General features: G+C 39.4%; 1 protein-coding gene across 2 annotated transcripts in view; it reads right to left on the bottom strand.

Moving 5' to 3' along the window:
- Znf462 (zinc finger protein 462) overlaps positions 1 to 24,099 on the bottom strand; it is a 143,669-nt gene that overhangs the window by 51,072 nt on the left and 68,498 nt on the right. Inside the window, exons 5-7 of one of the 2 annotated variants that reach the window (XM_090330385.1) lie at positions 23,408 to 23,691; positions 19,605 to 19,723; positions 15,002 to 15,193 (exon numbers count right to left, since the gene is read on the bottom strand). In XM_090330385.1, coding sequence (XP_090186511.1) covers positions 15,002 to 15,193; positions 19,605 to 19,723; positions 23,408 to 23,691 — 595 coding nt within the window. The remainder of the gene's footprint in view (positions 1 to 15,001; positions 15,194 to 19,604; positions 19,724 to 23,407; positions 23,692 to 24,099) is intronic. The other variant, XM_090330386.1, reaches the window with a different exon arrangement.

Raw genomic sequence — 24,099 nt, 5'->3', positions numbered from 1 at the left:
TTTGAGAGAATTTCCCTTACAATTCACTGTCTGTCTGTGGTTTAGTAATCAAAATGACTGTGCTTCTTGTAACAGAAGTGTTGGGGTAGTGACATTACACTTGCTTGTTTACAAGGTAGTAGTTGAATAACTTCATTTTTCCTTTTCTGTATTCCTAATTAAAAACTTACCCATGGGCAAAATTTTAAAATATGGTAAAATCAGAGCAATAATAAAATCACAACTTGCAAGTACAATAATCTGTGATTACCACAGCCATTAACTATATAGCTGCTTATTCCATTTACTTTGGGACAAGAAAGATAGATGGCAGATATCAGCGACTTCTTTTTTTTTCTGAGTTCAAGCTTAGTTTTATTTTTATTGTCAGGATAATGTATAGAGGAGTTACAGTTACATTCATCAGGTAGTAGGTACATTACTTCTCAAACACTGATACCCCTTCTCATGTTTTTGTCCCCATTTCCCTCCACTCCCAATCATCTTGTTTCTCCACCTTTCCTTCCCTATTTCAAATAAACAAATAAATGTATATACAATATACCAGTTAACAAAGTCAGATACAATAACAACATGAGATTAATGAAAGGGCAAAAAAAGAGAAGAGAAATAACAGTACATTAAGAACAACAATCACACAAGATAAAGCTCTTGTTTCTGTATCCTAGAGATCCTTTCATTTATAGCTTTATCCTATATGACCTTATGTACATAGGTTTTGAGGTAGTGTAATCCTCTCCTAGCTATCGATAACTTCTAGCACATTGGTGATGGCTCTATTCCTGCCTCTGCTTGAGAAAATTCCATGGAATACTTACGAGTAAACTAACACTATACTGGGATAAATCTGAATAAGCTCACATTTATTTTAAAAAGTAAATCAGATTTGTGATTAACCATGAAAACTTGGAAAAAAGATTGGAAAAGATTGAGATTAAAGCCAGAAAAATGGGCTGCCATTAGAGGAAATGAAAGAGCAAGAGTTAGTATACTGGATTTTGGCAAATTTAGAAGCCAGAGAAGGACACGGGGGCTGGTGAAACCAGGGTGCTGGAGAAAGTCCTTTTGAATTACCAACCTCAGTGGATTGGCTAAAAGGAAAGGAGCACTCAAAGCAGTGGTTAGAAAGACTTTGAGTTTGAGGTGCTAAATATGAAGCAGTTACAATAAGCCAGCCATAGATAAACTACAGCTAAGCAAATCTTCCCAGCTGGACACCAATTTTCTGTTGAGTTATTATCCTTGAGTCTAGTCTGTTGGAATTTCTGAGCTGGAACTGAAAGGAAGCCTGCCACATAAGCAGAGAACAGGAATTTGAGATGAGACCTTAAATAAGGAAGCAGAAATATTCTCAAGTAGTAACAAAAAGGAAGGAACACAGTCATTCGTCTTGGCTGATCTCAGTCGATTGGGTTGTAGACAGTTAAAAGGGAAACAGTGTGGTCAAGGAAGACAGAAGGCAAAAGTTAACTTCAGGAAGGAGGAAGAATCAAAGCAATAAGCAGCAATACAGGACAGCACATTACTGGCTTTTCAAAATTCAGTTGCACCTGCAGTCACTCAGATTTCCAGACCTTTACACACATAAACTGTTGCTTCTTTAACTTTCTTTCTATATGGTTGCCTTTGTAGTTCTTATTCAAATTAATTTAGGAAATATTTAGTGAATGGTCTACCAAGTGCTATAACTTTGAAAACAAATAGAGAACAGTCCCGAACCTCAGAGGGCTCATAGTTTCTAGTTAGGGAGACGGATACAGTAACTGATAACTATGTGAATATTTGGCAAGTCCCAAAATGCAAGTGAGTACAAGGGTCAGAAGCCACCCAGCATATTTTCTATTTACCTCCTAGCAAAATTTTCTTTTCAGCCAATTCTTCCAATATCCAGTCTTGATTTTTGTTATTTAGCTTGTAGATCACTTGTTAGTTTCTTAAATGTATGAACTATTGAGTAAAAAGTACAGGTAAAGGTTCTACCTAAGTCATTTTGAGGACATGAGTGAAACATGGAATGAAATAACTGATGTTTTGTTTACTAAAATCTCAAAGGCCTTTCAGTTATTAAAACTTTCACCTTAAAAAAAGGCGAAATATTTATATGATCTGAAGAGAAACCAGAGTATTAAAAACCTTCACCTTAAATACCTACATCACACACTTAAAAAAAATCTAAGGGATTTATGTACTCAACACTTTATTTGAAAGAAATGTTTTCTTGTCTATTTGTTTAGCTGTGGACCCTCATTTCAAACTTAAGGCAAAACTAGATGCGTTGGAGCCTATCAAATGAGAATAAAAATTTACTAAAGAAAATCTGGTTGTATAGTATGGCCCCAGTTTTATATAAAACAATTATAAGAACAAAACAAATCATTTACATATTCATAGAACAAAGACTGAAGAAAATGGAAGAAGACATAAGGAAATGGGAAGATTTCCATGCTTCTGGGCCCCTGGCAAAATTAATATCATGAAAATGGCAATACTACCCAAAGTAATCTACAAATTCAATGCAATACCCATCAAAATCCCAACATCATTCTTTAACAAGAGAGAAAAAGCAATCCAAAGATTCATATGGAGCTACAAAAGGCCCTGAATCACAAAAGCAAACCTCAGCAGAAAAAAATAGTGTGTTAAAAAAAAATAACAATACCAAACTTGAAATTCTACTGCAGAGCTATAGTAATGAAAACAACTTTGAACTGACACAAAAACAGGCCTAACGATCAATGAAACAGAATAGAATATCCTGAAGTAAATCCACAGGCCTAGAGTCATCTAATATTCAATAAGGCAGCAAAATGTTTAGGCAGAAGGAAAGCTTCTTAAACAAACAAATGGTGCTGGCAATACTAAATATCCACATGCAGAAAAGTGAAACTAGATCCTCATGTATCACTGTGCATGTCAACAATTCAAAATGGAATGAATACCTCAACATGAGACCTGAAACCACGAAACCATTACAGAAAGGAATAGGAGAAACATAGGACTCCTTAGCACAGGAAGGAACTTTCCCGAGTAAAGTACTGCATCAAACTAAAAAGTTTTTGTAGAGCAAAGGACATAGCCAACAAGCTGCATATCATACAATGTCCAGCATCCAGAATATCCAGAGAACTTAAACTCTCAAAAACCAAGTGAACTAAATCATCTCAGAAGAAGTAAAAATGGCCAATAGCTCAGGTTACTGGTAGCTCATGCCTATAATCCTTGCTACTCAGGAGGGTAAAATTTAAGGATTATGGTTCAAAGCCCGCTTGTGCAGGAAAGTCTGTGACTCATCTCCAGTTAACCACCAGAAAACTGGAAATGATGCTGGTAGAGCACTAGCCTTGAGTGAAAAAGCTCAGAGACAGTACGCCGGCCCTGAGTTCAAGTCCCATGACTGGCCAAAATAAAAAGGCCAAAAGACACGAACATTTCTAGCCATATAGGAAATGTAAGTGAAAATCAATGTTGAGATTCTACCTCACTCCAATTAGTATGGGCCTTATCAAGAAAATAATAACAGATGTTGGTGAGGATATGGCCAAAAGGGAATCCTACTACACAGTCTGTAGGAATGTAAATTTGTCTAACCACTCTGGAAAGCAGTATGGAGGTTCCTAAAAAAAAGAAAACAACTAAACATAGGACTACCAACAATTCCTTCGTTATACAAGAAAATTACAAACCAGGAGACAGTAAAGCCACCAGCACAGCCATATAGCCATTTTCATTATGGCATTAATTCACTATAATTACGATATGGAATCAGGCTAAATTCCGCTCAATAGATGAATGGTTTGAGTAAATGTGGTATATATACTCAATGAAATTTTACTCATCCAACTGAAAGAATGGTATTTTATCATTTGTAAAGAAATGAAAAGACTTGGGAAAAAATTATACTGAGTGAAGCTAAGTCAGGCCCAGAGAAACAACAGTTTCTCCCTCCTATGTGGAAGCAAGAATTAGTTTCTAAACTTGTAAGTAAATGTATTGAGGGGTATGCAAGTGTGTACAAATGTATTAACTAAAATATGGCTGAATCAAGGGAGAACTCAAACAGTCTAATTCCTTTGAACATCCAACAACAACAAAGCATCAGGAAATGATGCTTTGCAAGGCGAATAAAGGAGGGTGGGGTGGAGAATGAAATCAAGAACGCAATGTATATTTATACTACAAAATTAAGAGAAGTGAGCCAGGCACCCGTGGCTCATGTCTGCAATCCTAGCTACTCAGCAGGCTGAGATCTGAGAATTGTGGTTCAAAGCCAGCCAGGGCAGGCAAGTCCATGAGACTCTTGTCTCCAATTAACCACCAGAAAACCAGAAGTGGCACTGTGGCTCAAAGTTGTAGAGGGCTAGCCTTAGGTGAAAGAGCTCAGGGACAGCACGGAAGCCATGAGTTCAAGCCCTACAATCTTCTCTTCCCCTGAAAGGGTGTGGGGGGAATGGTATCGTGAGGGGTGGGTTGGTATGGATGGGTAAGAATGATGAAAGGGATGACATTGATCAAAATGCATTATATTCATATACTGCTTTATTAAACGGCAGCTCTTTTGTATGACTAATTAATTTTTTTAATTTAGTAGAGTCTCGGACTAAAAACAATTATAACAACAAAAGAAGTTACAATGCATATTCATAGAACAAATAATAAAGGGATTCTACAGGAAACTATTTCATAGAGATGATGCTGGCTGGGGAAGGGACAGCCTCTGGGTGGCCCTTACATTTTATATTACTCATGGCCAAAAACTCTTCTTATGAGTCGATGTAACTTTGGCAAGCAGAAGAAAAAGAAAATCTCTGCAGCCACTTCAGAAGATGACTAACACAGATGACAAGTGAAGACCTAGACATGTACCCTAATCACCTACAGCACTCTGCTACTTGTACCTTTGCATTTCCTAAGAAATAGCGAATTGCTTGGTACTACTGTCCTATATCTATCCCTCCTATTAGTGCTTCTACTGCACTCTGCCTTCTTGCTAGATGAATCTCCTGGTTAGCCCAGCATCTTTCTGTCTGTAAAGATGTTCTGATGCTCTTCCTCCCAGTCTATTTATCCCTCTAGGCCAAACTCCAGTCCTGCAACTTTTGGGAAGTCTTCCCTCCATGGCTCAGTTCGCTCTCCTTTCATAACTACCGCCATGAAGATCTAGACACATCATTCCTTACTTCGTTATACCCTGGTCTTTGTAACTTAATACTACCTGTAATGCTTCTAGGAATTTTGAGTTCTAAATATCAATAAATAATAATAGCGTATCTTTAGTTTGCTTTGGAAGATTCCAGAGCCCCTACACAGGTATAGAAGGCTGGACTCTAGCTACTCTGGCTTCTATCTTGGATGTATCATTTTACTGTCAGACTTCATTGAGGTACAAAGAGAAACAATGCAGGTTGTGGATTCAGTATAAGAAACTCAGCTCTACAGGTTTTATGAATTTTTTAGACTTACCAATTCATTCCTTTTCCCTTCTCATAAAATGAGCTTTGTTATCAGTACCTTGGTTTTTTTAGACTTATTAAACAGAGGGCAAATTTAAGACAATCCATAAAATTATGTAAGTAAAAACAACTATTTTGTCATTTAGAAATTAAATAAGGGACACATACAGAATGAGCCCTTCTGTAAAGCAGAAGGGATGGTCCAAGAGAAATGAAAAATTAGCAGTGCCAACAATCAAGAGCTAGATGAAGGGGTTAAACATTCTTGCGCCCCTCAGAATAGCTGCCAGTGCAATTCTGGTGAAGAACTTGAAGTACATGACAATAAAAGCTGATATAAGGGGAGTGACTTGTGCAAGTCACCTCAGAATATTTTGTGTCCCCAAGGAAGCTGTAGAACCTAGCCCTGGAATAACTTCTCCAAGAACTCTCTCTGTGCGGGTATGTGAAATGTTAGCTGGGCTCTGCACATTCAGCTCAACACTGCCCTGAGTGGAGTTTGTAGAGGATTAAAGAGCCTATGGCCAGAGCTCTTCGCTCCCTGACTAGCAACAGCAAGAGAGTGAATCCAGCAAAAAGAAACTCCTCTCTTGTCAGCTTGGCCATTCTTTGTTTGTTTTTGCCAGTCTTGAGGCTGGAACTTAGGGCCTAGGTACTGTCCTTGGGCTTTCTTAAGGCTAGTGCTCTACCACTTGAGCCACAGCACCATTTCTGGCCATTCTGTGTATGTGATACCAAGGAATCGAACCAAGGGCTTCTGCAAGCTAGGCAAGCACTCTACCACTAGGCCATACTCCCTGCCAACTTGGCCATTTTTTTTTTTTTTTGGCCAGTCCTGGGTTTGAGCTCAGGGCCTGAGATCTATCCTTGGACTTTTCTCAAGGCTAGAGCTCTACCACTTGAGCCTCAGCACCACTTCTGGCTTTTTTCTTCGTATGTAGTACCAAGGAATGGAACCCAGGTCTTTGTGCATTCTAGGCAAGCACTCTACCATGAGGCCAAACTCCCGGCCCCCAGCTTAGCCATTTTTTATCGCTTCGTTTTTTATTAAATCATCACCACATTGATTCTTCTATTGAGTATAGTACAGGATGCTGAATGAGTTATAAAAATGTGTATATCCTTTAGAGATGCTTTCCTGGACTATCAAAACTTATCTTTTTGTTTTGTTTTGATCATGGGGCTTGAACTCTGTGCCTGGGTGCACTGTCTCTTAGCTCTTCAGCTCAAGGCTACCACCCTGGGCCTGGGCATTGTCCCTGAACTTTTCAGCTCAAGGTTACATCCTACCCCTTGAGCCACAGTACCACTTCTGGTTTTCTGGCAGTTAATTGGAGATGAGTCTCCTGGACTTTAAGGCCCGTGCTTGCTTTTAATCGCTGTCCTCAGATCTCAACCTCCTGAGTAGCTAGGATTATAGGCGTGAGCCACCACTCCTGGCTTTATTATTTCTTTTAAAGACCAATAATGGTTTCTTTTTTTTTAAAAAAAAAGGTTATTTCTGGTATCTTCGTCTGATCTCTGTACTAAAATAAAAATTCACTTTCACATGCCCACCTTGCTCAGGACATACCCTGTGTCATAGCAAAGCTATCCTAAGATTTTAAACTCTGAATCATGGCCAAGTCACTCTTCTTAATTCTAATGCCTTTCCTTTAACTTCAAAGAAGGAGGAAAAAGTATTCGAAAAGACAGGAAGATTCTGAGTCATAAGAAGTCTCAGAAGAATTTAAGAGATTTTTGAATCAAATAAAATCAAACTAAGACATCTAGCTCCAGTTCCAAGGACAGAAAATTTCAAGGTGGGTAATAAAGATGAAGGAACCTCCCCTCCCCCACCCGCAAAGAAATGGAGATGGGTTATTTTAAATGATTGCACTAGTAATTCCATGTATTTCCTGATAAATGAGAATCACCCCAGATGCTCCTCAGTAGACAAATGGATTAAGAAAATGTGGTATAAAAACCCAATGGAATTCTATGCTTACATCAGAAAAAAAGACATTGCCCCATTCATAAGGAAATAGAAAGACTTGGGAAAAAATCATCCTAAGTGAAGTAAGCCAGACCCAAAGGAACACAGGCTTCATGGTTTCCCTCATTTGTAATAATTATTATGCCTAGGATAATCCTAGCAGAAGTTCACCATAACCTGAGTTATGTACATAGGACCACATAAAATGATGATAATCTTTTCTGGCTTATTCCCTGGGGTCACTGCTTCTGATTTCAACAGCCTTTGTCTTGTATGTAAGTTTTTCTGACTTGGGGAAGGGAAGAGGAATCACAGAAATGGTGGGACAAAAGGTGATATTCACTAGATACTGTATTGCAAATGGACTTCACATCTTGGATGAAAGGACAGTGCAAGATGGGGGGAAGCGGGAGAAAATGAGGGAAGGATAACACTGCTCAAAAAGAAATGTAGTTATTATTACCCTATGTACGTAACTATAACCCCTCTGCACATCACTTTTATAGTAAAATTTCTAAAAAAACAAAGCAGGTTTTCATTCTGTGAAGGACAGGTACAAGTGAAGAGCTGGGGGATATAATGAGAAATCTAAGTAGTTCACCAAGAGATTCAAGCACCAGGTGTAGATTAGGCAATAAACCCCAGGCTGTCAGCAACTAGACCTGAATGAATTAAGTAGTAAATGCTATATTTCTGATGACCAAGTATTTTTTGTTGCCCTGGGAAGAAACAGGTGTGTTAGCTGACTAAGTTCCCAGGACTTGAAATGGTTTTTTTTTTTGTTTTGTTTTTTAAATTTTTTATTTGTCAATCCTTGGCACATAAAACTGTCTGATTAAAAATGTCACAAATCCTAGGTGGGTGGGTAACTTGGAAAGGTTCAAGTTCAAGGTAATGATTATTTTGGAGAGTCCTATTTGCCAATGAGGCCAGCTCTAAGAGTTATGTCCTGTGGATTTTCTGGGTGTGTAATGCTGGCTGCTTTTTGGCCCTGGAGTTGAAGACTTCTTAAGACTTTACAGTAGACATGTTATTTTTTTTTCAATGAAGCATTAAAATACAGTCTAGATCACATTTTAATGTAGAAATCCTGATGTCAAAAAGGGAAGGCTAAGAATGTCTGGGTCAGATAATTTTGAGATCAGCTGAACCTATTAAAAATTATAGTCAAGCTGTTAAAATCATGCCTTATATCCCATGTGTAATGAACGATGTACATCTTTGTATTTTACAATTATTCATGAGACTCACCATTTCATTATTGTCATTTTTTAAAGAAACTACCTCTTTTTTCTTTTACCCCAAGAGAAATCTGATTGCAATTGGAACCTGCATAGAAGGTCTGATGCCCTAGCAACTAATTGGATCCTCTTAAAGGTTGAATTTTATGTCTGACCTATTTAGAGATCTGAAATGCTTCTCTTTGGAAAGTAGGCATCTCAGATCTTAATTTTTAAGTGTCAAGTATTGCTGAAGTCAAGGTTAAATGAGTTGATAGTTTGAAGCTAGACTCAACACAATTCTTAGAAATTTTTCTTTTAGGTTTAAATGTAATGTATGCTCGTGTGTGTGTGTGTGTGTGTGTGTGTGTGTGTGTGTGTGTGTGTGTGTTTAAAGCTTTATTGCCTTATATTTCATGTATAACACAAAGAATATATTTAGGTCAAGTTACATTTTTAAGTGACACCAAGGCATAGTCCACAAAGATTCAGAATGACATATACTGATGAGGGGGTTAATTTCATAGAAGTTTCTCCCATTTTTCCTGCAATCATCTATACTCTAGTGAGGGTTAGTAAAACACAATCCTAGGTCAAATCCAGCCTTAATACATGAAGTATTCCTGGGACACAGTCATATCTTTGTGCTTACATATCATTGGTGACTACTTTCATAGTGCAATGTGAAAGTCAAGCTGCTGTAACAGAGAATGCAGGACTCACAAAACTGAAAATATTTCGATCTGGTCCTCTATAGAAAAAAGGTTTCCAGTTCCTAATTTATGGTTTGGAGATTTCAATATCTATGAATGAGTCTCATCTAAACAATATATTGTTTTTCTCACACAGTGAGTCTATTCTATCAAGATGCTGCTTTACCTTAAAAGCCAGATGAGGAAAATCTTCAAGAAGTTAATGACGAAGTTCTATCCATAGACATAATCTGCTTCATTAGATAGCTTTTCTGAATTTGGATTTGGCTTCTCCCATACACTGGGATATTCAAGGGTATAAAGAACAAATTGTCTACTGCAGGGACAGTAACTGTGTGCACAGGCTCCAAGAAGGGGAGTAGCCATCTGTTGACCATTCTAGTAATATTCCTCTCTCTAGCTCCAGTACCCTGCAGGCTCCTGCAGGATGCAAAAGCTCATGTCTCAACCTTCCTCACTTCCATAGACAGCCTCTTCTACAGAGAACAATGACAACATTTAAAACATTCTACATGAATAAAGATCATTCATCTTGACAGAATAATTGCATCAGAAAGTTTCGGTGAGAGCAGTCTCTGAAGTTTGTTCTTCAGATAGTTTGTCTTTTTTATTTTATTTTATTTTTGTACAGGGATTTGAACTCAGGGTCTCACACTTGCTATGTGGGGCCCACTTGAGCTATTCCACCAGCCTAGAATCTTTTAAGTGGAAGTGAAATGAAATGAATTTATATCTTGGATAATTTGGTTCCATAGAGTGGACTGAGCATAATGAACTGAGTTGAAAGTTAGGATGCTTTAGTCAAAAACACAGTATTTACTAAGTACCTACTTAACTGTCCCTACTAGAAACCTAGGGGCAGAACCAACAGTCTAGTTACAAATGTAAATACAGCCATCAGAGTTATAGGTCCCTCTGAGTGAGGATAGACAAAATAAAAAACAGTCTTTAAAGGGAGTAAAAGTTATAAACTCATAGGAAAAAACAAAGCAGGCAAGGAGGAAATCCTTTTAAGCTCCCTGTGGAACTAGAGAAACCAGATAAAGAAGCTAGAAGCTGAGAGTAGCAAACAGTCAGCTGGTGGGGGTATATCAGTTGTTAGGCCACTCTGCAATGGGAAAAGGAACAAGTACATAGTCAGCTCTGAGTGCAATGAATGGGATTTTGATTTTCAGATGTCCAGGGCCCATTTAGAGGGAGAGGGAAAATGATAGAAGTGGTAATACTGACCAAGATGTATTGTGTTCATCAGTGAACACATTGAATGAAACCCCTTCATGCAACTAGTTAAAGATAATGAAGATTTAAAGAAGAATAAAGATGTGTCTTGATTAAAACAATATGCTGAGCAAATATTATTCTAGGGTAGATAGAAAAGGTAACTGACATGTTTTAACAGAAAACTATAAAACATCTTCCAACATTTTATTGTTGTTATTTCATAACAGCAAAGACTTCTCTGATGAATGGACTGTAGAGACCTAGATTACAATAAGAGGGGTACTGGGAATAAGAGTTCCAGTTTGTCTGGATTACTAATTAGGACAGGTACACATGACCTATGTTATTATAATGCATTCATCACAATCATTTTGTTTTTGTTGTTGGTCCTGGGGCTTGAACTCTGGGCCTGGGCACTGTCCCTGAGCTCTTCAGCTCAAGGGCAGTGCTCTACCACTTGAGCTACAGCACTACTTCCTACCACAATCATTTACACCCAATCTTAGTGTCTACTTCTTGCCTTTGCGTTGAAGTAGCTTTTTTTTTTAAAAAAAAAAAGCAGGCATTTCCACGTGGCATAAGTGAAGAGACAGAAAGCATAAAAGTAATTTTTTTTTCAATCAGAGAAAATACAAGAGGGAAAAGATGGAATGTCACCATTTGTTTGCCTTCTTATAAAACATATGACTGAATTTTAGATTACCTATCCACTGCACATGCCTTGTGTACCTTCTCAGAACTGAACAAATTTCATAGCTAAACTATGTTGGACTAGTTTTCTGGTATTTCACAGTGGTGCATGTGTTATTTTCCTGTCCCCAACCTGATAAAAGCCAGTCCGGTATTTTATATGGCATGAGAAGGAAAAAACAGACAAACAGCGCACTTCCCTTTGTTGACACGGATTATTCCCTCTTAATGCATTGTTTTGAATAACAATTACACTCATCTGCCAGTACCCAATACACAAAAGCAACCCCATACAACTGCTGCTTTTCTTTCCAATAACCCATCAAGAAGAATATACAGAGGCCCCATGTGCTGCTGAAACCTGTCAAGACTGACACCTCTGAGCCCCAAAGCTCCACAGAAGCACAGAACAGGTGTGTGTGTGGCCAAGTTGCTGGGGTGAGAACCTGCCTTACACCTCTCATTTCTGTTTTCTCTACTGGCCTCCCTTATAGTGCTTCCTTCTAGACTGGGAGGAGAACAGCTTATGAAGAACCTCCCATCGGGTTGCTTTCTTCTGCCAGAGAGGGCTGGCTTGTTCTCAAGACTGTAAGCATTTGACCATTGCAAAGAGCAGTGAGCGTGTCAACTCGTTTTATTCACATCTCTCACTAGGGATTCAGCAAGCCAAGGACACACTGTTGATTTCTCTGGGTTTATGGATCTCAACTCTCCCCCTAGGCCTGCAACACATTTTTGGGTCATGTGTTCACAGTGTCCTGGCATCTGCATTGTGGGAAACCTTCACTGAGAGCCAATAGCCCTAACGGCTTCTCCCTATTAAAATGTGCAGTTGGATTTCACATGTGTGTTTCAAACACCATTCAGAACATGATTTACAGGCTACTGTCTAGCCCCACAGCTGTTTTTCTATCCTCTAGACTGAGCTGTTTCTAGGAATCCACCATCCAGTTCCTTGGATGGGAGTTCTCCAACTGTGGGCCCCCTTGGTTATTCCTGGCTTTTCAAAATGATGTAAAACCTAGAGTTAGACTTCAAGGAAATACTTACTGAACAAATAAACTATTAATTATTCTTTCCACATAATTATTCCCTCATGAGAACAGCCTATTCGATGCCTTCTTTCTGTTCTGCCACCTTTTAATCAACTTTTTGTCATCCAATTTAAACGAATCATGGTTGCTCCTTTGATATGGGTTATTACAAGCAGCTCAGGTTCAATGACTTTGGTGGTGCAGGCCTCACTAAATGGTTGCCACCCAGTGAGTGGTCTCACAACATTCCTTCCTACCAGGAAGGAAAATAAAATCACTTTTATCATATAGGATATGATTTGCCAATGGATAAGCCAAAGAGCTCTCTGTGTTGGACAGTCAATATTGAGTGTTATGTTTCTGTAGCATTTGCTCCTCTCCCTAGTCTAGTTTCTAAGAATTGGAAACTGCTCCCTAAAAAGGCTAACTTTTCTCAAGCTTGGCGTTATGGTTAGTTCAGCTGTGAATGTTGATGATATTTTGTAAGAATCTGATGTTAGGCTGTTAGAGGGCCAGATAGTGGTATGAGACTTTTCTTAGCCTATACAGAGGAAGATGATCCATGTGGCAGGAGGTCTATACAATCTCATTGTCCTGTGACAAGCAGAAGGACAAAAATGCTCCAGGAAAATTATCTCCTGGAAATAGTGATCGAATGAATCCATTCATCCAACAGGCTCTACAAGCATACCTTCCAGTGAGAAAAAAAATCAATTAAAATCCATTAAATCTTAGCCAGGAGCTAAGTCCTATAATTTTCAGGAGTCTGAGATATGAGGATCATGGTTCAAAGCCAGCCGTGACCAAAAAAAATCCAGGATACTTTTATCTCCAATTAACCACTAAAAAACATGGAGCTGGGAATCAACTGTGCCAGCCTTAAGGAGAAAAAAGCCAAGCAAGAGCATAAGCCCCAGTACCAGTGTAGGCACACAAATACATAGGGAGCAAAATCCTTAGGGAACCTTTGATTTAGGCTGAGATCTTGCCATCTGATTACAATGTACCATTTTTTTTTTCTCCCAATGAATAAAATCTCAAGGTAGAAAAGCAACATTTTCTCTACATATTCACAGAACCCTAAGTCTGAGACACTTCAAGTTTTTCTGAAAGGAAAGCAAACACCACAGATTTCCCGCTGCATTTTAAATTATTACTAAACAGTTAGGAGATCATACGCTCAGTTTTCTCTACGAAACAGGATACCAGTAAGAAGTTAAGAGTGTTTAACATAATGTTCAATAGTTTGCAAAATTAAACTCAAGAAAGACTTTTCATTTTGTTTCAGGAATTACCTGTCTACTTCCTCCTCCTATCCACAAACTTCATAAAGAAAAAAAACATCATTTACTGTTTCAACAATATATTACTGTTTTAATAATATATAAGTTAGACCAAGTTGACAAGTTGAGTCACAAAGATCATCAAGTCCCCTGAATAACCTCAGTATAAACCCACACAGTAAAAACAAACAAACAAACAAAAAACAGCAAATCCAAATTGTTATAAATAATCCTAAAGACCAGCATTGCTGATTGCAATAAATAAGAAAATTGTAGATATAAAATGACCATCCACTAAGTACCTTCTATGTGCCCATTGTCATATTAGATATTTGTACCTGTCCTCATTAACCTCCCAAGAAAACCATTAGAGAGTGATACCACTATCCAACGTTACATCTAGTTATAGGGAGATAAGACTGCCATGGGAACGACAACTAGCACTAAGACAAATAAGAGCCAAGTCCGGGTCTTGAAGCCACTTTCTTTCTGGTCCACCAGATTCCTACCAAAAATGGAAGAGCAGACAGCTTGGATGATAGTCCCTTTTCTGGAAAATTCAAGCCAACAGTGGTAACCAGATCTGAGATACTGCCAAAAGAAATTCAACTATGACACGAAGGAGAAAAACTCCAAGTTCTTCTCTCCCTTCCCTGCAAAGTATCTGATTCTGCAGCTATACGGGGTGACCTGAGGCAGTCTTTTTCCGATTTTGATGAAAACAACAATAAATTTTCCTTCGGTCACTATGCCATTGCCTGCCAGCTCCAAGACTCTACTCTCTTTTTCTTTCCAATAAACTTTGATCCCGCTGTCTATGAACAGACATTCCTATGCTTCTTTTGAAGTTTCCAAATTGATTACTTCCCAAGTAACACTTCCTCAACATTCATTAGTTATAAGAAATCACTGTATCATTTTTAAATCTGTACCACAATATCACGTAATCTTCCCACATATGTGGTCTCCACTGAACTCACCCATGCTCTTCCTACTCCGAGTTCTGGGTAGTTAACTTAATAGCTGGCAGCCTAAACATCTCACATGACACAAAGTTCACAGTCAAACAGGATATAAGTTAAAAAAAAAAAAAAAAGCAAACAGAAGAGAACTCTGTCTCTTATTGTCTTGCTCAAATCCACCATGGAAGAATTCAGACAGACATACCTACCCAGCATGCTCCCTCCACAGGCAATGCTACCGTGGTACCCATAGGTCTTTCTACCAGAACCCTACTCAGCCACTCAGAGTTCACACCACTCCCAGCTCTAATATCTAGGTTACCCCACAGTTCTTCCTTCATTGAAACCATCCTATTTCCACATAAGATTCCCCTTTGGAAAGACTAAATGGTTATTCCCTCCGTCTACCTCAATTCTAAATGGCTAATTCTGGCTTCGAAGCCCTGTTCTTACCATTGGAGTCTTCTACTTCTTCAGTTGGCGTAGCCTTTTGGGAGGAGTGGTGGGCATGTGAGGAGAGGAGGCTGACAATTCGTGGCCGGGGGAGGGTCAGGGACTTTCCATGGACCTTGAGAGAATGTTCCTTCAACTGGCTGATGGTCATGGTGGAGAATGAGCACCAAGAACACTTGTAGGCATGTTCACCTGGAAGGGATGGTGACAGGAACAGAACAGGCAGCCGTGGGGAGGGGAGAAAGCAAATGTGGAAAACAACATAGTTAAATGCCATCTAGAAAAGTGGTTCTCAAGCTTTGTGGTCTAGGAACCCTCACCACACAATCACTGGCCCCTTCCCATAACCACAGGCTTCTTGAAGATGAAACTCTGCTATCATCAAGTCACTCAATTCCTGTTCATCTCATGTTCTTATGTATAGAGGTGAGACTCGCAGACCATTCTCAACACTTGTTTATGTTATCTCCTTTAGAAAGAAATTCCAGTCCCCCTCTTTCACATTGGAGATGACTCTGCCATTTGTACAAACAGAATAAGTATAATTCTTCATATAAGTATCTATAAATGGCCTTTCCAAGCACATAATTCCTCTTTGGAAGTTTCAGTATACAATTCTTAATGTTTCTTTTATTTTTATTTTTGCCAGCCCTTGGGCTTTCTCAAGGATAGAGCTCTACCACTTGAGCCACAGCACCACTACTGGCTTTGTTCTATGTATGTGGTACTGAGGAATTGAACTGGGTCTTTGTGCATTCTAGGCAAACACTCTTACCACTAGGTCAAACTCCCAGCCCTCTTAATGTTTCTTAATGTTGGCTTTAGAACTTGAACTCAGGGTCTAGGCACTGACCCTGAAGTTTTTCACTCAAGGCTAGTACTTTGAGCCATAGCACCACTTCCAAATAATTCTTTTTTGGGGGGATGGGGGGGTAATGGACCTTGAACTTGGCCTGGGTGCTGTCCCTAAGGTCTTCAGCTCAAGGCTACCTCCCTATCCTTAAGCCAAGTCCCACTTCCCGTTTTCTAGAGGTTAATTAGAGATAAGAGTCTCAGGTTAATAGCAAAGATATGGAACCAATCCAGATGCCCCTCAGTTGATGAGTGGATCAACAAGATGTGGTATTTGTACACAATGAAATTCTATACTGCTGTCAGAAAGAATGACATCGCCCCATTTGTAAGGAAATGGAAAGACTTAGAAAAAATCATATTAAGTGAAGTAAGCCAGACTCAAAGGAACATAGGCCCAAGTCTGCCTCATTTGTCATAATCAGTAGAAACCTTGGATTCTCCTAGCAGAGATTTACAATAGAACAAAATCTAGAGACTTAAGGCCAAACAGTATGACACTAAATGTAAAGACCTCCAGGAGAAGGAAACAAAAGCCATATAATAAGAGACTGTTGTCCTTAATGTACTATGTTATCTCTCATCTCTTTTGCCATCCCTTGGTTATCTCATATTGTTACAATATTTCACCCTGTTATCTGATATATAAAAAAAAAAAGAGTCTCAGGTTATTTTGTGCCCAGGCTGGCTTTGAATCTTGATCCTCAAATCTCAGCCTCGAGTAGCTAGGATTATAGGTCTGAGCTACTGCACCCCCTGAACCTCTTTTTCTAGACTAGCAATTTACCACTTGAGCACAGTGCTACTCCAGTTTTTATTGAGTAGTTTATGGAGATAAAGATTTCACAGGTATTTTTCTGCCCAGCCCAGGCTGCCTTTGAACTGTGACCCTCAGATTTCAGCCTTCTGAGTAGCTAGGATTATGGCACAAGGCACTGGCATCTGACTAATGATTCCCCCCCCCCCCACCCCCCAGTCCTCAGGCTTGGATTTTCTCAAGGCTAGCACTCTACCACTTGAGCCACAGTACCACTTCTGGCCTTTTCTGTGTATGTGGTACTGAGGAATCGCACTGAGGTCTTCATGCATGCTAGGCAAGCACCTACCACTAGGCCATGCTCTCGGCACTAATGATTCAGTATTTAAGGGAGAGAATTTCACAAGCAAACATAAAGGAGAAGGGAATCAAGTATACACATCGCTAGTATTCTTCAATAAAAAGCATGTTTAAACTGAAATACAGCACAGATTACCATAACTATATTAAAATGAATGATTTACTTTTGTCATAAAATCAACTTTTGAGTTAATCATACCTTAAGAATAAAGGGTAAAGCCAAGTGCTGGTAGCTCATGCCACTATCAAATGTCTTTTAATGCATAGAACTTTGGCACCTGTCTAGGGACTTGAACTCAGGGCCTGGGTGCTGTCTTTGAGCTTCACTGCTCAAGACTAATGCTCTATCACTTGAGCCACAGATTCACTTCTGGCATTTTTGGTGGTTAATTCAAACCACAATTCTCAGATTTTAGATTCCTGAGTAGCTAGGACTATAAGTACAAGCTAACAACTCCTGGCATAAATAATGAAAAATATATGAAGCAAAATTTCAAGCATAAGGAATTAATGTGAGCATATCCTCCTGGTGATCTTTCATTAAAATAAATTCTTGAAAAATCTGTTATAACAGAAAATAAATAATAAATGGAAAGGCAAAGCATATTTTAAATGACACTATGGTCACAATTCTTCAAAATAATTGAAGATAAAATAGCCAAAAGGAAACACCAAATATTAACAGTGCTCTTTAGATAATAAGATTATGGATGACTGAATATATTTATTTTATTTTAAACTTTCTATAATAAATATGTATATTAAAAATTATTATGTTATGACTACAGATTTGTAAAACCCTTGAATTCCACAACATTATATAGTATAGGAAAGAAGTAAAAAGAGATCAGAGGGGGCCTGGAGTTTGGCCTAGTGGTAGAGTGCTTGCCTAGCATGCACAAAGACCCGGGTTTGATTCCTTGGTACCACATACATAGAAAAAAGCCGGAAGTGGTGCTGAGGCTCAAGTGGTAGAGTGCTAGCCTTGAGAAAGTCCAAGGACAGTGCTCAGCACCTGAGCCCAAGCCCAGGACTGGCCAAAAAAAACCAACAACAACAACAAAAAAAAAAAAACAAAGAGATCAGAGGGCCTAGGAACAAAAATCATTTAGTTGTATGAACTCTGATGGGTGTCTATAAAGTCACATACATGAGAGAGATTTCAAATCTGGGTTACTTGTTTGGTCTACACTATTGTTTACTCCTTAATAAAAGAATCCACTTAGAGAACACAAAATGAGTTCAGAGACTTTCAGAAAATGCATTAGCTTTCTTTTAACCAACCTTTGGCTCAGAGCCTCTACATAGAGGCTAACCATCTAAAGCGTGATAACAGCAGAATTACACTGCTCTCCTTCTCTCTTTCTGGATACTTCCTTCTTGACAAGCAATGAGCACAGGGAGGCCAATCCATTCCATCAGCTCCAAGAACATACACTTCAGTGTGTGCCCTGGAGCCCAGGGGCATCTCTTTAAAGTCTTTCCCATGGGCTGGATCATTCACCCAGCTCCCAGCTGGCAAAGTGCTTTTAACAAGGCTGAGACCTGTAGGAAAATCTCACCAGGATTCTGTCTCTGCTGGATAATTTACAATATATACACATTAGGAATGGAGTGAGTTGAACTGTTGAAACCCTTTTTCTGTGGATGTTAGAAGACTTTTCCTGAAGACATATAATTACTAATAGATAGAGATAAACTCATTCGTTAATCTCCCTGTCCCACTGGTGTCCCCAAGAAGGCTTGGGCCTCCTGAAGAGGCCTTGTGTTAGTTTCCATACAATAATACAGTTTCCAAGACCAAACGCTCAGGAGATAGTGAAGGACCCGGGTTATAGACAGATTTTTCATCATTAAAAGTAGTGTAAGATGTTACACAGACTTAGGAAAAAGTGACCCTTAAGGAGACATTTAGTCCTGCTATGAGGACTGAATAGAATATCTCTCACGTGGTGGTACACAGGGTAGTTAAATAAGGAATGCCCAGGAGTGGGCAATGGAGTAACAGAAACCAGCACAGCTCCCCATCAGTCCTGACTCAGACAAAAGGAAATGACTCCTCAAAGGGCATCTTGTAATGTGGTAAATTTATCTTCGGTGCCCATAACAATTCTATGCAATCCCATTAGCAAGAGTAGGTAATTCAAAAGTTAAAAACTACCAAGCTGGGAACCGGTTGGCTCACGCCTATAACCCCAGCTACTCAGGAGGCTGAGATTTGAGAATCTGGGTTCAAAATCAGTCCAAGAAGGAAAGTCCATTAGACTCTTATCTCTAGTTAACCACTCAAAAAAGCTGGAAGTGGAGCTGTAGCTCAAGTGGTAGAGTGCTAGCCTTGATCACCAAAGCTAAGTGACAGTAGTCAAGTTTCAAGACCCAAGATCTGCAAACAAAAACAAAAACCAACAAACAAAAACCAGCCAACCAACCACAAGAAAAAAAAATACTCCAATTCTTACCTGATTATTTTGTCTTCAAAGAAGCTTTTTTGGGGGTCTCTTTAGTTTTCTTTATTAGATAAAGCAGAACCTGCAACTACTTTAAAGAGTAACTTATCCTCATGTGTAGAATTCAAATCTCGGTAAGTGTGCTCATGAGAGCACATTCAAGTGAGGCACCCATACAAGAACTCACCAGCATGAGCTTTGAGTATGTGTGTTTTCAGCCGGCTGTTGTAGGAGGACTTGAAGGAGCAGAGTTTGCAGCGGAATGGTTTATGATGTCCGTGGTGGGTCTGCATATGGCGGTCCAAACTGGATGTGGAAAAGAAGAAAAGGAAAAAGGCTCGATTTAAAATGGCATACAATATCTTTTCATCATCATGTTCCAGGCACCCACTAATAAGTTGTTCTGCTTATTTTTGAATGATGGTGCTCACATCATTATAACAAATAGTCAAGAGTTCATTCTAATAGAAGCTAAAGGAAGACATTAAGACATCTTGGATTGAGATGCAGGGCAAGTTATGGCATAGCAGTTCATTATATTCTCTTCAACTGAGCACACAGAATGGGAAGTGATCATTCGAAAGCAAAAGGTGTTTTCTACCCCACCAGTGAGAACACTTATTTAACATATGCATACACATGGTTGGAATTAGAGAAACTTAACATTTAAGAAGGACGGGCATTGTTCTTATTTATTTTGGGGAGTGGAGGATAACAAGGGACTGAGTTCAGCTAGGCAAGTGCCATCCTTCCTTTTGCACTGGTTATTTTCAAAATAAAAATAATTCAAAATAGGGTCACAGTTAAGTGTCTGGGTGAGCCCGGGCTTTCATCTTCCTATTTGTGCTTCTCCACATCACTACAGATGACAGGCATACAGTACCATATTCAGCCATCTTGTTTTCCCAATAGCTGGAATACCAGGTTTGGGCTACTGGGCTGTCATTGGTTGAGATGGCATTCAGTCTCAAAGCGCAGAACTATGAAACTCTCCTTTCTAAGTAGCTAGGATTACAGGCTTGAGCCACTGCACCTGCCTTGGGTTTTCATTTTAAACAGTGGGCTGTCTTACTTTGAACATCCACATTAACATGGCTACAGTGCAAATGTGTAATCACACACTTGTAAATGAATGATCAAAGGGATGGTCATGTTTTCTGATAAACACAACCATGTTTGTTGAATATCACTCTTCCAGAAGCAAGTTATGAGGATGTTAATTAAAATAAACTTCTAGGACTTCATAATAATCATTAGTCACAAAGATAAATAAATCTACTAAACAATGTATAGGAAGTTGTAATTTGTATAGAACCCCAGAGATCTACACTCCATTCGCAATGACTCCGATGGGAATACTGCTGCTGCCCACTTAATGTGCTATGCTCCTCTGAGCTTCAAGGCAACATTTTCTTCCTTGGCCTCTGGACATCTCTCTCTGAATGTTCTGTAGCTACTAAACTTGTACTAACCAAGTCCATCAGCATTTTTCTACAGAACCAATTCTCTTCTTCATTTCTATAAATGGCAATACCACTCTTCCAGTAAAGAGGGCCCCATATCCACTTTACTTTGGCCCTCATCCTATACAATTTTTTAAATGTATTCCTGCAGTTGTTCCCTAACTTCTTAAATCTATTACTGTTACTTCTTCCAAATTAATTGCTTCTGTGCTGGTGTTGTTGTTTAACTCAAGAGTAGGAGCTATAGAGTCAGACCTCTTAAGATAAAAATCATACCAATGACTTATAAGCTGTATGACCTTTGCCAAGTTAATCTCTGTAGGCCTCCATTTCCTTATCTATAAAATGAAGCGAATAATGAAAACTGAACTTCACAGGACTGTTTTGAGAATGCAAGGGAGAATACATTTAACTCAGGGCTTTGCTATATCAGGAAGTGCAATTTATGCTAGTGATTATGACCAGACTCTTCTTTTGACAAGTTATAAAATGAAGAGTACTAATTCCTGACACATAAAGACTCAAAACACAGTTTCTACTAAAGTATCCAGACTAGACTTTATCTTCTACTGTTCCTTTTTTTTTTTTTTTTTTTTTTTGGTGGGTCATGGTGGGCCTGGGCATTGTCCCTGAGCTCTTCAGCTCATGGTTACCATCCTACCCTGGATCTAAGCCTCACTTCCCATTTTCTAGAGGTTAATTGGAGATAAGAGTCTCAGGTCCTTTTGTGCCTGGGCTGGCTTTGAACCTTGATCCTCAGATCTTAACCTCCCGTGTGGCTACGATTACAGGTGTGAGCCATCGTGTCCAGCTTCTACTGTTCTTTTACATATAAGCTCAAGACCAACGAAATTAACCTCCAGGTAGTTGTCAAGGAGGCTTATGTTCTCCTCACCTTGGGTCCTCTCATGCTGTACTCCATATTGTACTTCCCTTCAAAGGGCCTGTTTTTTCTCCTTCTGTTGATTCAAATGTATTCCATACTCTATAAGACCTTCCTGACTTCTGAAGTACTATAGACATAACTTCCCTTCCTTGAATTTTACAGCATTTTACTGATTTTTTTTTTAAGAGATAGCCTTATTTTAGCAAGCCCTCTGTTTGCTTTGTAATGCAACCCTATGTCCTAAAGCTAGGATTCAGGACACAGATTATGTACTGTTTATCTTTACATTCTCCCAAGGCACAGTGCCAAGTGCAGGATCCTGACTTGAAGAAAAGAGACAAGTTTCAAACTAGTATATGGATGTGATGACAAAGATCGGGTATTGGGCTGTGTGCTAAGAAGTTTGAAACCTAGTAACTATTGACTCTTCCTGCTTTGCAATAACTCTAATGGGTATCTTTTCTTTTTAAGTAGTAAACAGCCTATCAATTATTTTTATTTATCATAGAAATATACTGCAGGCTAGTATATAGTCAACTCCCTCAAGACTGTGGGATATATTACTGGCATTAATCTCTTTGATATAATGAAAGGTTGTGTCTTAGAATCCTCTTCTCTTCCCATCACCCCATATGGCCTTTCACATCTACCCTAAATTTCTGCTTTCAATACTGTGTTGAGTAATGGGAAATTCTGCTTTTCAACCTCCTGGATCTCCTCCAACTCTTTATCATCTATAATTTTCTAATTGTTTTAAACCTTTAAAGGCCCCTTAAGGACAAAAAAACCTCAAGTAATAATTCTTTAGTCACATAGGGTCACAGTCTGAATTTTGTTAACTCAGTTTTCTAAATGGAACCGTTTTTGTTTGTTTTGTTAGTTGTGGGTTTGAACTCCAGGCCTGGGCACTGTCCCTGAGCTCTTCAGCTCAAGGCTAATGCTCTACCCCTTGAGCCACAGCACCACTTCTGTTTTTCTGGTGGTTAACTGGAGATAAGAATGTCATGGTCTTTAGTGCCCGGGCTGGCTTTGAACTGTGATCCTCAGAGCTCAGCCTCCTAAGTAACTAGGATTACAGGCATGAGCCACTATGCCCAGCTTTTTGGAAATGTTTTTGTTGTTATTTAAATGTTAATTGCTGTATAGGAGGTTTCAATTCTCTGAATCAAGTTATGAACAATATTTCTTCATCAATGTCATGCTTTCATTGTTCTCTCCCATATTTTCCCCTTCTCGTCCCCATCCTCAAGTTACCCAGTTCAGTTTTTACATATCATACACTGCAGATGTAGCCATGATATCAAAATGAAACTTTACTGCTTTGAACGAGGGCTAAGTTTGGGCTGAAAGTCTGGAAGATCTACCCCCAAGTTCATTTGTCCTTAGCATCTGCATCTCCTCTTTGGCACATCAGAGCCATCTTCCCATCTCCCTTTTTGAAATGCCTACATTTGCCAATTGCTCCTTAGGCTGATCTTAACAGATAAAATGGCTTAGGCTCAAGATCACACAGCAGCAAGGATGAACCATGAATGAAGCCTTTCTTCCTCACCCAACGTTCTCCATCTGTATCCTAACTACGAAGACATTCCCCAGTAGTCCCCAGGGACCCCCTCCCTCCCCCTCCCCCCCAACACTTACTTGTGCCTGAAAGCAGAAACAAAGGAACAATACTGGCAGCTGTACTTGTCCTCTCGGGTAAACATGGCCAGGGCCAGATGGCTCCTCTCATGAGAACGCAGCCCCTGCATGGACATCAGGACTCTGTCACATTGACTGCAATGGTATCCCCCCGGCCGGGTTTCATCCTCCAACATTCCATCAAGCAAGCAGGGTTCACCATCCACCCGGCCCACCAGGGCGCAACTGGCATCTTTGGCTGCTTCCAATCCATCCAGGAACAAATGGGAAGGGTCTTCAGCCTCCTGCTAAGAGAACCACACACACACACATGCCCCACCAACAAAATAAATATCCATCATCACAGCTTCCATCTTCTCCCTTCATTCTCCCAAGAGCATCAGCATTTTCTGTAATGCTTCCTTCCTTGCCTCTCTGGCTCCCCCTAGAGGGAGGGCAAACCTGACTGTCATTCTTCATGCAATGGTGGGGATTTAGGGCAATATATTCTGATCCTTGGGTTGCTACTGCTTGGGAAATGTGATGGAGACAGTCCAAGTCCGAAGCCAGCTCACTGACTCCTCATCTTAAAAAAGAAAAGAAAATACAAACGGTGAACCTATCTAAACTGGAATAAAGAGGGGTTAGGGTTATGGCTCAGATGAAGAAAGGAAGGAAGAAGAGAAGGGGAGAGGTGAAGGAAGGAGGATAGA

The sequence above is a fragment of the Megascapheus bottae genome, chromosome 3 (genome assembly GCF_031878675.1).
Source record: "Megascapheus bottae isolate mThoBot1 chromosome 3, mThoBot2.hap1, whole genome shotgun sequence".
NCBI classification, from domain to species: domain Eukaryota; kingdom Metazoa; phylum Chordata; class Mammalia; order Rodentia; family Geomyidae; genus Megascapheus; species Megascapheus bottae.
Note: the sequence above shows the minus strand (reverse complement) of the source record. Positions and strands in the feature narration are given on the sequence as shown.